This window comes from Catharus ustulatus, chromosome 8 (genome assembly GCF_009819885.2).
Source record: "Catharus ustulatus isolate bCatUst1 chromosome 8, bCatUst1.pri.v2, whole genome shotgun sequence".
In the NCBI taxonomy this organism is placed as follows: Eukaryota; Metazoa; Chordata; class Aves; order Passeriformes; family Turdidae; genus Catharus; species Catharus ustulatus.
Genome location: NC_046228.1, coordinates 32449942 through 32467101, shown reverse-complemented (window position 1 = coordinate 32467101; position 17160 = coordinate 32449942). Strand labels below are relative to the sequence as shown.

General features: G+C 42.5%; 1 protein-coding gene across 10 annotated transcripts in view; it reads left to right on the top strand.

Annotated features, from left to right (window-relative positions):
- The window catches only part of PCDH15 (protocadherin related 15), a 642731-nt gene that overhangs the window by 517346 nt on the left and 108225 nt on the right, over window positions 1-17160 (top strand). For all 10 annotated transcript variants that reach the window (XR_004418559.1, XR_004418557.1, XR_004418555.2 and 7 more), the window contains 2 exons: window positions 1610-1689; window positions 6123-6216. Coding sequence is in view for 3 of the 10 variants with exons in the window: in XM_033065836.2 (XP_032921727.1) it covers window positions 1610-1689; window positions 6123-6216 (174 nt within the window). In the remaining 7 variants the exon portion in view is untranslated. The remainder of the gene's footprint in view (window positions 1-1609; window positions 1690-6122; window positions 6217-17160) is intronic.

Sequence of the window (17160 nt, the reverse complement as noted above, 5' to 3'; positions counted from 1 at the left end):
CCATCAAGCGCTGGGAAAAGCCTTCACCATGGCTCAGCTGGTTTATTGATCCAGTTTCTGCCCTGTTCAGGAGACTTCTTGTCTGCTTGGAAAATCAGATTAAATTGCTTCAGCATCCTTTTGTTCTGGAGAAATTTAGTTCTGTGTTATCCATCTGCATATTGGCATTGCAGGGAACTTGCAAATAATTTGGATATTTGTGGTTTTCTGGGAATTGCACTCCACCTGCCTGGTGTATGATTTCCTGGTTCATTCCTCCATGAAGACTAGACTTTTGTTGTGCCCTCCAGCATTTTTGTTCTCTGGGAATGCTCAAAAAAACCCCCCAAAAACCAGTGGCTTTGAGATTGTTCCAGCCCTTCTATATGCCAGGATGGACTGCGCCAGGCTTGAATTCCAGCAGCTGATTTAGAGATGTTCTGTTTGTGAACATCTGTGCCTGACTCTTGCCCAGCTCTCAGCTGAAGTTTTGCCCCAGTTAATTTCCTTTGGAGCTGGAACAGGGGCACTTTTACCTCTTTGACCTTCTCAACATCATCACTTCTGTTTTCAAACTCCTCAGGTTCCTTCTGCAACTTAAACATTTCTTTGTTACCCTTTGTGTTTTCTTTTGTTTCCATTCCAATTCTCCCTTGACTTTTTCTGACTGTGTCCCTATCCAGTTTTTCTTGCTCTTTCTTAGTACTGATCCCTTCCATCTGACTTAGCCCCTGATTTTTATTTGGCTAAGCCAAGTTGTTTTCTTACTGCATTCCCTGCTCTGCCTTCACATTTAAATGGTTTGTGCTTCTGCTCTTAATTTTAGGGGATGTTTGAGTTGGGTTTTTTTGTTATTTTTCTGAGGTTTTTATCCCAAAAACTGCTTTTTTAGGTGGTCAGCTCATACACAGCCCTTGATTGTGGTTCACAGCAATAATTTAACAGGAGCAAGGTGGGGGTTGCCCTCTTCTCTTCTAGACTAGAGGAAATGGCCTCAGGTGGCACCAGGAGAGACAAAAGTAGTTTATTCAACTTTTGAAAGATTTTTTTTTTCGACCTAATAGGTGGAATATCCTCATTTTGGTGCTGTTAATATTTGTTCTTAAAGGTCTTACCCTGATCTTCACCCCCTCAAAAAGAAAATTAAAAGGTGAATGCTGCAGTTGGAACTCACTAGAGCATCAGCCAAAGATTGGGATTCTAATAAAATAACAGAAAGATGGATCTTGATAAGAAGTGGAAATGAAGAATGGGAAGAAAGGAAAAATGAAAGTTCAGTCTAATCAGTGTGAAGCTGCAGAAAAATAGAAGTAAATTATTAAAGCCTGAATTTCACACTCATACTGCTGTAATATAGCTGTAATTTGATAATTAGATAATTACTAGTAATTAATAGTAATTATTTTCCTGCATTCAGGATATTGTCATTTCTGTGCAGCATAGGAATTCTGATGTGCTCCAGCTTTTCCTTGAGTAGCCCATCAACAACCAGAGTTGCCTTAGAAACAGGAATTGGTGTCATCCCCGTGGAAGATTTTCCTAAAACTTAATTCCCCAGTTTCTACATGGAAGGGAAGAGAAGAAACCTTTCCACTGACTGAATTTTATCCTCGTTTTTGCTTCCCTACAGGCTTACGATAGAGAGGGCGACCCCATCAAATACCTCATTCAGAATGGAGATCCTCAGCAAGTTTTTAATCTCTCTCAAAGGTAAGTGGGAAACCCTTGGAAAACAGACTTGGAACTTGTCAGTCCAGGGAATGGAGGAGCTGAGAGAGAAGGGTTGTGCTCAGACACTTTCAGCTGCTCCTTCGAGGGGCTGTCAGCCATTAATGAGAGCTCTGTGAGCCAAATTCCACTCTGGGGTTTGTCACAGGCCACCCTTTATTTATTTTAAACGCTTTAGGTAAGGGAAACTCACTGAGGTGGAAAGATTCTGTTTAAAAGAGTGGCCAGGGATTAATTAAAACCCTTTTACCTGTCAGCTCCTGACTAATAACAGGGACAATTTTTGCTTTAATTTCCTGACTTGTTATGGTTTAGCCTGTAGTGAAAAGTCTTTTGAGCATTGTTTAAGAACTGTATTTTACTTAAATTGAATTCCAACTTTATAGAGAGAGAAATAGAGAAATGTTATGAAACATTACCACCAGATTGGTCTGTGCCTGGCCCACCACCCTTTATTTTACCTATTATTAGCTATTAATTTACCTGCTATTATTTATTATTTGCAATCCGAAGTATCCTTTTACTTGCAGGAGGAAGGGAGGGAGGGTGGTGAGCTGTCTTCCCACAGTAAATGATGGGACAGAAGTAACCTGGGGCTTATTATTTCATGGTGCAAAATAATTCTAATTTGGTGTGAAGGAAAGATTGTGAACCTAAATATCCAAACCTCCTGAGACAGGTTTATGTGTTCTGAGGGAGCTGTAGATGATAAATCTCCCATTCATGGAGAATCAAATCCTTCATGAAATAATGGGAATAAAGCCTTGAAGATGCCAGGAGGTGCTGGTCCTCTCATCCACTAGGATTGATAAAGACTTGGCAGGTGATGGAAGGGACACCTTGGAGAGGGGACACTTTCCTTCACTGGAGTGACCAGAGCAGGGATTGATGTTGGGCTGCTGGTGTTAGCTATGGCTTGGGATTGGAGTTTTGTAGGGACTCTTGCCCAAGTGATGCAAACAACCCTTTCCTTAACATGGAGAAACTCAGCCTGGCACCTTTAGAACTTGGATAATCTACAGGAGCGACATGAAAGATGCTCCAGAGAGGGGCTGCAGTCTTAGTAAAGCACCATGTTTTAATTTTAACATGTGGTAGTAAAGAAGGATTTGTTGATTTAGAAGGTGAATAATCCAGCCTGGCTACATGAGAGATGCTCCAAAGCGGGGTTGCAGTCTTAGTAAAGCACCATGTTTTAATATTAACATGAATAATCCCACCTGGCTGCACAAGAAATACTCCAAAGGAATCACTCAGTGATCCCAGCACCCTTCATACCACACCATAAAATTCCTGGCAGTTCTTTACACCAGAGAGGCTTAAAACATCTGTGGAAATCCAGGCCAGCTCCTGACATGAAGATCCTCTGGAACCCATGTGTTATCCAATTTGGGATGTGAGCAGGGTGGCCATACCCAGAAACCAAGCAGTTAAAGGTGGTGTGTGAATGAATTCCCAGCTGGAATTCCTGCTTCATCCCTTCATCCTCCTCCTCTGGGACCCTTGGCAGCCCTCACAAATCTGAGCAATTTGGGGCTCAGTGCTCAGCTCATGCTCCAGCACCTTTGGTGAAGAGTTATTTGAAGTGTTTTCCCCTCGCTGTTCCTTTGGAAAAGGCTTTGTGCCAAGTTTCCTTCAGCCTTCTTTTTTCTGGATACTGAAATATGTTGATCGATTAAAGGATTACTATTAAATAAAACACCTTTAATGTAGGTGGTGTAAATATATTTTTAATTAATAATTGACCACTGAAGTCTTTTATGTTTTATTTACTCTTTCTTCCCCCTAAAACTTTTTGTTCGTATTTTCTTGCAGTGTTTTGAAAAATGCTGAAAAGTAGATATTTCTATATAATGTAATTAATTTAATTTAATACATATATTTAATGTATTAAATATATTTATTTCTAGTCGCATGCTTATATATTATGGCTGATTGCCTTCTTGTGAGCCATATTTATCTGCTCAGAATAAGAATTTTTGTTAGTCTAAATAAAGTCTTAATCAAATTTGGATTAGTAACCCAATTATCACTCTAATCAAGTAACTAAAATTGTAAATATAATATGTTTTAATATGTGTGTATGTATATATATTAGATATAAAATATGGATCATATCCTTTATTTGATGTATATATGGAATTTTAACATTTGTCTGTGGATAATCATATAAATATCCATACACGTGTATGGATTAATGAAATATAGCTGTTATATTTAGAATTATAATAACACAGCTGTATATAAAATAATGTAATATTTTAAATATTAATAAATAGTTATATAAAATATATCAATAATAATACATTTCAATATATAAAATGTATATTTTCAATAATAATATGGTTATATATTTAAAAATATATACATATATGCAGAAACTCTCTCAGGTCTCTCCCTTTTTATGATGTTGCACTTTGCCCTTTCTCTTTGGAGCATCATTTTCCCTGGATCAGGAATCCTCAGCATGTGGAATCCCACTCTGGAAGAAGGAGGAGAATGCTGGAGGTTCCATTCTCCTCTCCCCAGGATCCAAGACATGGCAGCTCCAAATTTAGTGGGTTGAAAACCAAACACAAAATTCATTTACCCCTGGTTTTTACCAACTTCCAGGGAATTACTTTCCTTCTTGAAGGAAGCTCAACAGGACACAAACCCAAGTTTTCATTGGATAACCACAAGGCAGACAGACTGGAGTATCTCCTGAAATATGCTTTAAATATTATTTTCCCCACCAACCTTTCAATCGTAGGGCAGAATTGTTCTCCCACTCCCAGTTTCCACCAATTTCTGTGGTATTTATTGGAAGGAATAGCTTCCCAGGAAGTGTTGGGATTTCTTTCTGTTGGAGAAAGTCTTGGCTGGAACCAGTTTGCTGGGATCGTCTCTAAGAGTAGGAAATTAGAGAAGGAATGCTGCAGAAATTTATAATTTAGGGGGAAAACCCATTATTAGGTCCAGGTGTAACACATCCAAGCGTTCTGGAGAAGTCCAGCCAGGGAGACCTCCTGGTTTGGTGGGAATTTGTGCTTTGGTTTGGATTTTCTGTTTCTGTAGAACCTCTGCACAAGTTGATATTCATGCTCTGGGTCCTGAACATCAAATGTGGGTACAGCAAATAAAATTTAGAGCTCTACTTGGCCACTGCTTGTGTCTGATCCATCCATTGACAATGGAATAGCGCGTGGGAAGTCACAGAATCTCCAGATCCCAGCTGATGTGAATTTTGGGCTGCAAAAATGTGTGGCGTTACATCTTTCTTACCATATTTGGTGGAATTCCATGGGGAGGAGCTGGCTGGGATCACTGTCACCCTGGATCCATAGTTGTTAAATATCCTGTGGATTTAGAAGAGGTGTCATCACTTTGTCACAACCTTGCCCAGCTTCCATCAGGCACCAAAATCATGGAAATGAAATGTGGAGCTTTGGGACAGCTCAGGGCTATCGTGCTAACTCAGTTAAGGAGCATTGAGCTTCCTTAGGCAGGATTGTCCTCACTGTGCCTTCCTAATCCTTCCTAACATAAAAGTAATGAGTCTATTGTGGGGTCCTGTCCTCCTGGGTGGCTTCCAGACATCTGCAGGAGGGAATTAGATTAGAGGAAAAAGCCAAATTGTTTCATTTGTCAGTAGTTACAGGAATTTGCAATGCTTTCAAACATTGTTTAATGTGGCTTTCAATTAACCCTTCTTTTGTTGTCCTTTTAAAATCGGCTTCAATAATGACAAGATCTGAAATCCCTGGAAGTGTCCAAGGCCAGGCTGGACAGGGCCTTGGAGCACCCTGGGATAGTGGAAGGTGTCCCTGCCCATGGCAGGGGATGGCACTGGATGAGCCTTAAGGTCCCTCCCAACCCAAAACACTCCAGGACTTGTTTTCCCCCACCCTTGTGCCTGGAGTAATATTTAATTATTAGGGGGTACTTGCAGGCATTACTCTGAGGTTACACAAAGTATAACTTTGCCCAGTAGCCTCTCCCTGAGGAGACTCATCCTGAAGCCTGTGTGTACTGTATTCCCAGTTTCCTGCTCAGTCCTGCTGTTTATCAGGACTCCTCAGTGATTAATCCCCTGCTTGTCCTTCTCTCTTCTCATTTATTGCAGCATTAATAGTAAAAAAACCAAATCAATATGTTTTAATAATTAAATAATTAGTTAAAGTGCAGCAGGAACAAATCAGGGTATTGTGTTCAGTGGAGCTCTAGCTTTGGTAGTCTTGCTAGGTTGATGCTTTAATCCAGGATTATTCCTGTATCCAAGCAGAGAGCACTAGGAATTGGCTCATGACTTTTCTTGGCCTTCACCCACAGAAAGCCTAAAAGCTCTTACAAAGAGGAGCTTTGGTGTCAGCATGGTGCTCATAGACCTGTTCCAGGTGCTCTACTAACACGTCCTGGTTTTGTTTTGTTCCCAGCTCTGGCCTGCTGGCCTTGGGAAAGCCGCTGGACAGAGAGAGCACTGACCGCTACATCCTCATTGTCACAGCCTCGGACGGCCGGCCTGATGGGGTGAGTGTCCTGGAGAGATGGACAGCATTGACCACCTCCAGTGGTCTGAGTGTGTGCTTTGCATGGATCTTGGCCAAACCTATTGTCTGGGTTACAATACAGAGTGTGATAAAAGGTAGCTATTGTATCACTATCTGTTGAGGGCGGGGGCAGTGATCCTTATCTCTGTGTGAGATATTCTGCTAATGGGCCATCCATTGAAACCAGGCAGGGCATTGTTCTTTATCTTTTCACAACCCATCCTTCCTCCAGCCAGTCATTTTCTGCTCATGGCCATTGAGTCCCACTGTGGGACTGATAAAATTACTGCATCCCATTGGGAGTTGCTCCAGCCAGGGGGAAGAGCCCAACATTTCTTACCAAGATAAAAACAGAGGTTTTGGGACACTAAGGGAGCCCCTTTCTCCACTGGACTCCAGAGGAAAATCAGATTTCTCCACATCACCTCTGGACCTCCAGAGGGAAACTGCACCTTGTACAGGAGCACTGCTCCAACTGAGCCACATCTGTCACTGCAGGAGGATGCAGCCACCATTTAATGGGACTGCTGCCAACACCCTGCCTGACGGGGTGTCAGGCTGTGCTCTGACTGTGTCAGGGCTTGGAGTTTGTTTCTTTGTAGCACTGTATTTCTATTTCAATTTTCCTAGAAAAGAACTGTTATTCCTAATTCCCATATCTTTGCCTGAGAGCCCCTTGATTTCAAAATTATAATAATTTGGAGGGAGGGGGTTTACATTCTCCATTTCAAAGAGAAGCTCCTGCCTTTCTCAGCAGACACCTGTCCTCCAAACTAAGACACCTATCCGAAATCTGGGACAGTTTTCTTTTGGGTGCTATGGGTGAAGCCTGTGTGTCACTGCCTTTGATCATGGACAAAGGAATTTTGCTGCTGCTTTGTGTTGTTCTTTAACAGCCAAGGTTTGTGTATTTACAGATGTTCATCTTCTGTTTCTTCTCCATTTGATACCTGCTCCTCTTCTTTCCTTCTCCCAGATGTGGAAACTGAATTAGTGATTTGTACTTTATCCAGCTCTTTTCCACAACTGACTGTCCAGCTCTCCAGAAAAGTCTTGGAAAAATCCCACTTCTCTTTCAAAAAAAGCAATATTTATCAGGAGCTATCTGCAAGTCTTCTGTGTTTGCATCAATCCATGACCCCACAACCAATCCCACCAAATGCTGCTCATATTTGTGTTTAATATAACGAAACGGTGATTTTTCAATTTTCCTATTAAATTGAAAAAAAAAAAATAAATGCACATTTCCTATTAAAATTTTTTTTTAAAAATTGCAGCTGGATTTTGCAAGGTACCTGGGAATGCAGCACCTCTTCCATGGAATAATAGCACATGTTGGGTAGAAATCTCTGTACATCTGACCTTGTGTGTAAGGGCAGATCTGAAATAATAACTCTAATAATTAATAAATAGCAAGAATGCATTATCTGGACTATTCTAGAAGGATTTGAGATTGAAACAGAGGAATGTCTACATTGCTACAGAGTGAAAATTCTGGGATTTGGGCCTGTGTTCGTTGTGGCAGAAGAAAATCTGGTTTATTTCTTCTATCTCGTGCTCTTTTTAGCTTTTTCACCTAACAAGCTTTGCCTTCCTGGTCAGGATTTACACCCAAAAATATCAAGGCAACCTTTATACAATTTAGTGGCAGCATGGAGGAATTATAACAGTCTCCACCTTTTCTATGAAAAATCTGGTTACAGTTTTTGTGGTAATTCATCTTAAAACTTGTGGATTTGTTCCTCGTGAACTGTGAGTTCAGTGGTTTTGATCTCAATCTTCCAGCTGGGAAGTCTGAAGATGTAAATTAAAGACTTGCAAGTTGGTTCAGGCTGTGTTATGCTCCTGAAATACTCTCTGGGGTGTAAAAAAAAAAAAAGGGACTGAAAAGCTCCTTCCTCTTCCTTTCATCTAGACAGAGATTCATTCGCTTTGCCCTGGGATTAAGTGGCCAGCAGATTAATTCTAACATTCTGAAGGTGATAGTTGGGGTTTTGAAAAGAAATCCTGTTAATCATGGCACAGTGCTTAGCAGAAAATAGTTGTATGTGAGCTGAGATATGTTGTTTGAAGCTCAGCTCTGGAAAAACCACCCAAAAGAAATCATGGAGGGGTCCTTTAGAGTTGTCCCTGGACTGTGCTGTTGAACACCTCTTGAAGTTCTTGTTACTTGCTGTAGCAGAAAAATCCACTATTAGAAATCCACCCCCTGCTATCTCATTATCTCCTCTCTTCCCTCAATCCCATTGGCAGGGGCTGCCCAGGGAGGTTTGGAGTCCCCATCCCTGGAGGTGCCCAAGGAAGGGCTGGACGTGGCACACAGAGCTCTGGCATGAGGATCAGTCACAGAGCAGATCTGATAATCTTGGAGATCTTTTCCAACCTTGTTGATCCCATGACTCTAAGATTTCACAACAGATTTTTTTTCCCCTGAAATTTTGCAGCTGCAGGTGTGTGTGTATAGTTCTCAGGGTGAAATGTGGGCACACTCTGTAGTTGAGCATCTTCCTTCTGCCTACCACCCTCTGCAGTTCGTATTTTCTGTCAGTGGTGGAGCAGCTTTCTTCTTAAGATTGTCCAGCAATAGCACTCAGTTGACCAAAGCTTCTGATGCCAGCAGCTGAAAAGGGTTAAGAGTTGGGCTTGCCAGGATTATAAAAAAGGCTGGATAAGCTCCTTGGCTTTCATTTTACAAACAAATGGATGAAACAAGGCAGTTCAGCCAAGTCATTAAATCTCTAGGCCTTTTCCATGCCAGGAAACAGTGGGTGTGACTGATTTACCAGGCTTCCTTGTGTCTTTGCACAATTTTCTTGATTTGCAGCTCTTCTGGATGTACTCCCTGCTGTTTGACAGGTTCCTCCTGAAGAGGGGTCAGGACCCACTCAAAGTTCCAAACCCTTCTGAGGACATGGATCCTTGGTCCAAGGAGTTAGTGCCATTTCACGGAGGAATTTTGCTTTATAACTAGTATTTATCAGGAAGTAACAGTGTCTTTTTAGGAAAGAAAAATATTTCCACAATTACAAAACCACTGCTCCCCAAGCTCATTCACCTGTCATCCAGCTCTGCTTTTTGTGAACAGTTCCATTAGTGCCTACAGAAAACTGGTGATGTCACCAGATGCCTTGTTGCAGTTTGCCTAAAATCCCAAAATTAATTCCCCAGGAAGGTACAGTGTTATTTAAATCCCATTAACATATTTTAGCTGGTAACTTATCCAACCTGATCCATTTCCATCCAACATGAAACCAGCTATTAGAGTCAAACCTACTTAGAGTCAGCTTTTGGATTTTATTTCCTATATTTGAATGGGTTTTTTTTTTTTTAAATTTGAAAGACATTCAAAGGAAAAAGACTTTATTGTTGTGGAGGTTTTCTGTTGTTATTGTTGAGTTGGTTTTTTTCAATGAGATGTGGTAGCTTGGCCTTGCTCTATCCCTGCCCTCTTCAGCTGGACAGGGAAGAAAAATATAAGGAAAGACTCAGGAGTTGGGACAAGGACAGGAAGAGATCCCTCACCAAATATTGTCATGGGCAGAACAACTTGGGGAAATCCATTGATTTTATTACCCACAAAATCAGAGCAGGGTAATGGGAAGTAAAACAAATCTTAAGGACATCTTCCCAGCACCCCTCCTTCCTTCCTGGGCTCTCCCTCCTTGCCTCCAGTGGCACAGGGAGACAAGAATAGGGGTTTGGGTTGTTTGTGCTCTTTGTGCTGCTGCTTCTTCCTCAAGGAGAGGAGTGGGAGTCCTTCCCCTGCTCCAGCAGGGAGTCCATGCCATGCGAAACAGCTGTCCATGAGCTGCTCCAGTGTGAATCCATCCCATGGGCTGCAGCTCTTCGTGAACCGCTCTGAATGTGAATCCACTTCCATGGGCTCAGTCCTTCAGGAAAAGGCTGCTCCAGTGTGGGTCCCCTATAGGTCTCAAGTGCTATCAACAAACCTGCTCCAGTGTGGGCTTCTCTCTCCATGGATCCTCGAGTCCCTGCTCCAGCATGGGCTTCCCAGCTCTCTCAGCATCCCTGTGCTCTGGTGTGGGCTTCTGCAGGAGCTGCAGGTGAATCTCTGCTTCCTCCATAGGCTGGAGGGGCATAGATGCTTCCCCCTGGGCTTCCCCATGGAATCTCAGCTCCTGCCCCTCTTCCTGCCCTGCCCCAGGTGCCTGCAGAGCTGCTGCTCTCCCATGGGCTCACTCCACTCTTCTCTGGCCACCATGACAACTGCACAACCATAATTTTCCTTCTCAAATCGGTTATCCCAGAGGCATCCCCACCATTTCTACCTTGGTCAGTAGCAGGTACATCCTGGATCTCCTGGGGTTGGCACTGTTGGAGCTTCCAGCAGCTCCTCAGAGAATCCACCCCTATAACCCCTCACTACCAGAACCCTGCCACACAAACCCCACCCAGGAGAACTTTCCTCCTCAGTTACAACATTTTTATATTTTTGTGGCTTGGTTTTGTCAACAACAGTCATAGGATCCCCAGATAGATTCCAACTGCACGGGATCTCAGGAGCTGATGTTCCTCAGGCACTGACAATTTAAATGTGGTTATTTCATCCATACCTTTCAAGCATAAAGATGCCCAAAAAGCCCTTGCAGAGTGGAAAAAATGGGAACATTTGTCTTGGTCTTTCATACTCACCTGAGTAAATTCAGTGTTTTTAACTTCACCCAGTGATACTGGTTCAGAAATTGGGGCCAGCACTCCAGAATTTCAGTATCCACAATATTTCTCAGCCAAACTCTGTGCAAACAAAGATTTTTAGCTGTTATGACATGAAAGCAAAGGGGCTAAACTTCTGCTCATGAATTTTTAAATAATAGTGTATAAAATCCTGGAATACCTCATCTGGGAAAGGTTGCTTTGCTTAGAAATTGTTCATGTTTACAGGAAGAAATTTATCCCAGACTGCTTTGAAAGCTTTCTGTCTCAACATGATGTCTCTCTTGTTCTCATAAAACCAGGGATATTTTTCTCCATGGAGCTAAGCAAGGCTCAGATATCTCCACCCCTAAAAGGATCTTCCTTGGCCCAGGGAGACACATTAAAATAGATTTTTTTTCCATTCTGGTATTTCCAGGAATTTGGAGGACAGCAGGACACCTCCCACATGAGCTTGGGCTTCTGCTGAGGGTCCAGCAGCCCCAGCCTCATACTTTTGGGGACCAGTGTTTCCTCTGGATGCCTTTCCCAATAATTATGAATGTCCCAGAATCCTTAAAGTTGGAAAAAAAACCTCTGAGATCATAAAATCCAGCCATCTACCTGCTCCACCACTACTATGTCCTCAAGTGCCACATCCCCATCCATGTCTTGAACTTACAGAGATGAGGACTCCACTACTTGCTAGAAGCTGTTCCAGTATTTCACAATGCTTATGGTGAAGGAATTTTCTTTCATATCCCAGCTAAACATCCCATGGCACAACTCAAGGTGATTTCCTCTCTTACTGGAGAAGACATCTCGCTATTTCCTTTCCAAACCCACCAGTTCCTGGATTCTTCATCTTGGACCTCCTCCTTCTGCAGCTGCCACCAGGGCAGGGCAGTGCTCTGTGCTTGCCCTAAAATCCATTGGAGTAGTACAAGGATACAATGTGGTATTGGCTCTCCTTTTGATCCCTGATATTCTTTAGAGAAATCTGTAACCAACCCCCATCATCATCATCATCAGTGAAATCTGTTGAGCTTATTTTTGCATTTGGAAAGTCTGTGGTCTGACACACAGAATTTTTTTGGGAGTTTTAAGGTTTTTAGATTTTTTTTCCTTGCTTCTTTTTCTACATCCTTACCAAAAGGCATCAGAGAGGTTTGACAAGACTGCTGTGGCACAGAGTAATTGAGGTTCCTCTTTTCTAAGCCCCAAGGCTGATTTAACTGATTCATGTGGTGTGGTGACAGTCATGGTGGTACCATCTGGCTTTGGGGGACTGCTTAATTCCATCAAAATTAATCCAGAACCACTTATGCCCTCACCCAGCACCATGGCTTTCCGTGGAGTGAGGTGGCCTAGCTCCCACCTTTCCATTACTCTTCCCTGGAATGCTCCTGATGGGTTCAAAATACTCAGATGTGCTTCCCAAATTATTATTGTTCTGAGGTATGACCTGGAGCATTAAGGTGCTTGTGGGGTTTCCTGGGAAAACACAACCTGTCACCATTAACAATCTGACACAACAAACATTTAAGGATGCATTAATGTAGCAGGCAGGAAAATGCTTTTACTTTTCCAAGTAATGAGCTTTCAGTTGTAGATGGGCAAAGTGGCATGTGAAGGAAAAAGCACATTCCAAGCTTAAGTTGTGCTCACAAATTGGGGTGTGTTTGGATGCAGTTCCAAGGCAAGTATTCCTGTCTTCACCTTTCAGAGGGAGAAGTTTGAAAAGAATACATGTGACTTTTGTCAAAAAAAAAAAAGCCTTCTGTGCTCTTGATTTTTGGCTTGTATGTGTCAGTTGATTTAGAGAGATGAAACAGGAGCTCCATTGTGCTGTCTTAGTGTATCTTGTGTGAAATAAGGGGAATTCCAACCTCCAAATGCTAATGTCTCATCCTGAAAATATTCATCCAGCACTGCAGAAATGGGATTTTCTGCCTGGCAAAGCAGAGCAGCTCAGTGCCTAATTTATAAATCCATTTGGGAATTAGGAATTAAGTTCTTAAAAATTATCAGTCATCCAGGGGATGTTCCCAACCCTCCAACTCCAACCTTCCTTTTTAACATGTCTGAAGGAGCACCAGGGTGGTCATGGTCACTTCGGGGTACTCATAAATACTGGCAGAGGTCAGATTCTTTTTTTTTGTCTTGGAAGACTCAACGATCAGGCCACCAAACTCCATTGGAAGTCCAGGAGAAGCTGTCATCCATCCAGCTATTCAGGGTATATCCCAAGATTCACTGGGTAGGGAAGATCAGAGGTGACCTGGCTCTGGGATGCTCTGAAAGCCACAAATGGAAGATCTGTCCTTTTAATCTGACTCTGCCCATTCCTTCTGCAATGAGCACTTCAGGAAAAAACAGGGATTGTTTAAGCCCTGCAGAGCCCAGGGCTGGTTTGGGGCCACATTTCCTCAGGAGACAGAGGTACCATCACCCTTGGAAAGGCATCTGAAAGTGAACCCAGTGCTCTGGGCACTGAAGGCAGGGATCAAACTGGATGCAGAACTCTGCTGTTCCTTGAAAGTCATGGGAAGAAGCAACAGCTGAAAAGTAGGGGGAACCACAGGGAACTGAGATAATCCAAAGAAACCTCATCTCCTTCCCTGTGAGGGTGGGCAGGCCCTGGCACAAGGTGCCCAGAGAAGCTGTGGCTGCCCCTGGATCCCTGGCAGTGTCCAAGGCCAGGCTGGATGGGACTTGGAGCAGCCTGGGATAGTGGAAGGTGTCCCTGACATGGCAGGGGGTGACACTGGATGGTTTTAAGGTCCCTTCCAACCCAAACCATTCCATGATTCTGTGATTTCAGTGCTTTGTGTTAAATTCTGGAAGTTAGACTTGGGGATTTTGTCTGTCTTAGCAGATCATTCGTAACTCAAAGCTACTGTCTCCCACGACACCTGAATTAATTCCCTTCCTTAGAGCAAACAGGTAGCCCTGAATCAAGGTAATTTAAACAAAGATTTACTTCTTGAGTAGCATACAGAGAATTCATTAATTGCTGTAAATTTTCTGTTACTCCTTGGCACTGTAACTGTTTCTGTTACTCCTGTCTCTAGTCCACATGAGTTCCATTATCCAACAAGAAGGAAGCTAGAGGGAATATTCCTAAATATATGAAAGGGAACAATATACACAGATCCATAATTTGATTGTCCTTCTTGAAAGAACTTCTCCTCAAATTATTTTCTTTCCAAGCTGTAATTAGAGACAAGCTGTAATTATTAGACTGCCTATTGCTATTCTCCTGACAAGTTCTGTGTTTTGTATAAGAAATCCTTAAAAATTACAGCTGCTGTGTGAATTCCAGTTTGCACGAGAGGAGTTTGTCCAGACAGATTTCCTCCTCTTGGACAGAAGGCTTTTCTTCCCTCAGCAGCTCTTTTATTATGGCAAGCTTTAGGAGCCTCCCAAACTTTCAGTGCTTGTGTAACTTAGCATGGATAATATTCCCTCTTAAGGCTTCGATTTCATGTGCTAAAAGGGGAGGGGTGAATTAAGGAATTCATATAAAGCAATAGATTGATCCCAATTTTCAATCTGAGATTTGGAGCAGATTGTAAATCTGAAATAAAGGATGCAAATAAATAAGTTCCCATTAAGAGGAAGTTGAGGGGAGAACTTCTGGCTCTGCACAACTCCCTGCCAGGAGGGGACAGCCAGGGGGGGTCGGGCTGTGCTGCCAGGGAACAGGGACAGGACAAGGGGAAACGGCCTCAAGCTGTGCCAGGGGAGGCTCAGCTTGGACAGCAGGAGGAATTTCTGCATGGAAAGGGTGCTCAGGCCTTGGCAGGGGCTGCCCAGGGAGGTTTGGAGTCTCCATCCCTGGAGGTGTCCAAAGCCATATGGACATGGCACCTGGGGACATTGGTCAGGGTGGCCTTAGGAGTGCTGGGGAAGGGTTGGACTGGATGGTCTTAGAGGGCTTTTCCAACTTTAACACTTCCATCTGTTTGTATGATGTATGAGGTTTTCATTTTGGGAGCTTTCCCTTTGGGATTTATCTTGGTGTTTTGACATTTTTTCTCTTTGTCTCATCTCCAGGCTTATTTGGATTTTTTCTCATTAATGTAATTATTGACAAGGCCCAGAATTACCCTTCCCTTAACCTCAGGATCTTGTCTCCAAAATTTCTTTGCAGTCCAGGTTGCAATTTCCTCTTTATAGCTTGGAGGGTTGGAGAGGGTTGGGGGATACTTCTTTTAAACTTCTCATGGAAGGAAAGAAGGTGTGAAAATAGAATCATAGAGTTGTTAATTTTATCACCACTCAAATACAGTTTTCTTGAGATGAATATCAATAAATCCTGATGTGGAGATCAGCAGAATTATTTATCATTTCTTTTTTGATCAAATAAAGTCTTTACCTCCAATTGTATTATTTGCAAACTAATTATCTCTCAATATGACAGGTTTGTCTAAGAGTTTGTCCAAATTAATAAACTTACTCAACATCAGAGCCAAGAATGTTTTCTCTCCAAGGCATAGAATGCTCTCATCAATTCCCAGCTTCAATTTAAATGACAGGGTACAAATAAAATAAGAACAAAGTGGAATTTCCTTCAGATTTATCATCCATAACATTTATCAGGGCTTGGCATTCTTAAGATTTGTGCAGGCAATGTAGATTTTACAATTATTGCTTAGGGAAGAATTATCTATGTAAGAACTATTTGGGGGCCCCTAAGAAAGATATAAATTGGTGCTGTGGATCTTTTATTTATGTTCATTATAAAAGAGAAATAAGCAGGGTTTCTCCAGTAATGAATAGGAAATGCCTGATATGAGGCTGAGATGGTTTTTTCACTGATTGAATTTCCAGGAATAGCTTTAGGATTCCCAAACACTGCTTGATGCTTCTGTTGTAGAAAAGCCTCATCTTTAACCAGCCAAAGCAGTTTTCAAACCTTCCTGTGCTGGATTTGCATGAGGAGTATCCTTGGAAAACCAGTTGTGAATTAGGGGTCTCTCATTATTTTAGGGAACCACTTCCATAAAGAATTTTAGTGGTTTCTAAATATTTATGAAGACCTTTTTTTTTTTTGTTTCTCTGCCTTTTTTGCCATCTTCTACAAACCTTGGCAACTATCCATAATTCTTTGAGAAATTTGTGAATTCACTTTCCAGAAAAGTTGGAGACAGACCCTTTCCAAGGGCATGGACACAGGGAATGGCTTCCCACTGCCAGAGGGCAGGGATGGATGGGATATTGGGAAGGAATTGTTCCCTGGGAGGGTGGGCAGGCCCTGGCACAGGGATCCCCAGAGAAGCTGTGGCTGCCCCTGGATCCCTGGAAGTGTCCAAGGTCAGGTTGGACTTTGGGCTTGGAGCAGCCTGGGATTGTGGAAGGTGTCCCTGCCCACTGCAGGGGGTGGAACTGGGTGGGTTTTAAGGTCACATAAAAACCATGGAATCACAGTTTGTGTTGGAAAGAACCTTAAAGCCCATCCAGTCCTACCCCTGCCATGGGCAGGAATATCTTCCACTGTTCCAGGCTGCTCCAAGCCCCAAAGTCCAGCCTGGCCTTGGACACTTCCAGGGATCCTGGGGTTGCCACAGCTGCTCTGGGCACCCTGTGCCAGGGCCTGCCACCGTTCCATATTTTCTGATCCAGTGTCAGGCTGAAAAGAGGTTCTGGTTTATCCCTGAACACTGGAAATGGTTATTTAGTCAGTGGGATTTTAGTGTCTTTTGACTTTTTCATGATTCCCAGCAGGGATGATGATGTTGTTCCCAATCCTGCTCTGTGCTGCAATTCTGGAGAAGCCCCTGTAATTCATTCTGGTTGTCAAATAAGTGCTTTTTCAGAACAGCTTATCAGTGTGAGGCTGGGAGCTGCAACAAGTCTTTGGAGCCATCTAATGGGGATCTAAAAACATTTGTTTTGGTTTATAATCTTTGATCACAGCCCTTTCTGATGTTAATTAGAGAAGTGCTGTTCTCAAAGACACACAGGTGAGTCCCAGTAAGTGGTAAAGGTGTGCATTGCTGAGATAACAGTGAGATAACAAATGTTTCCTGCATTTGGCTGAAATAGGGAGACTTTGAAGTACTCCCATTTTCTTTCTCAGTTTGAGTGTTACTGATTTTTAGGAAGACAACCCAGGTGGTTGCTGCTAACCCAGAGTTTGCTTTGAATGCTCCTTGTGATTTCACTCACTTTTGGTCATTTGCTAAATTGTGATTAATTAAAAAAGGAAGGTTATTTGAAATACTGGTCTTATTACAGTGAATTCTGAATTCATTCACATCTGATA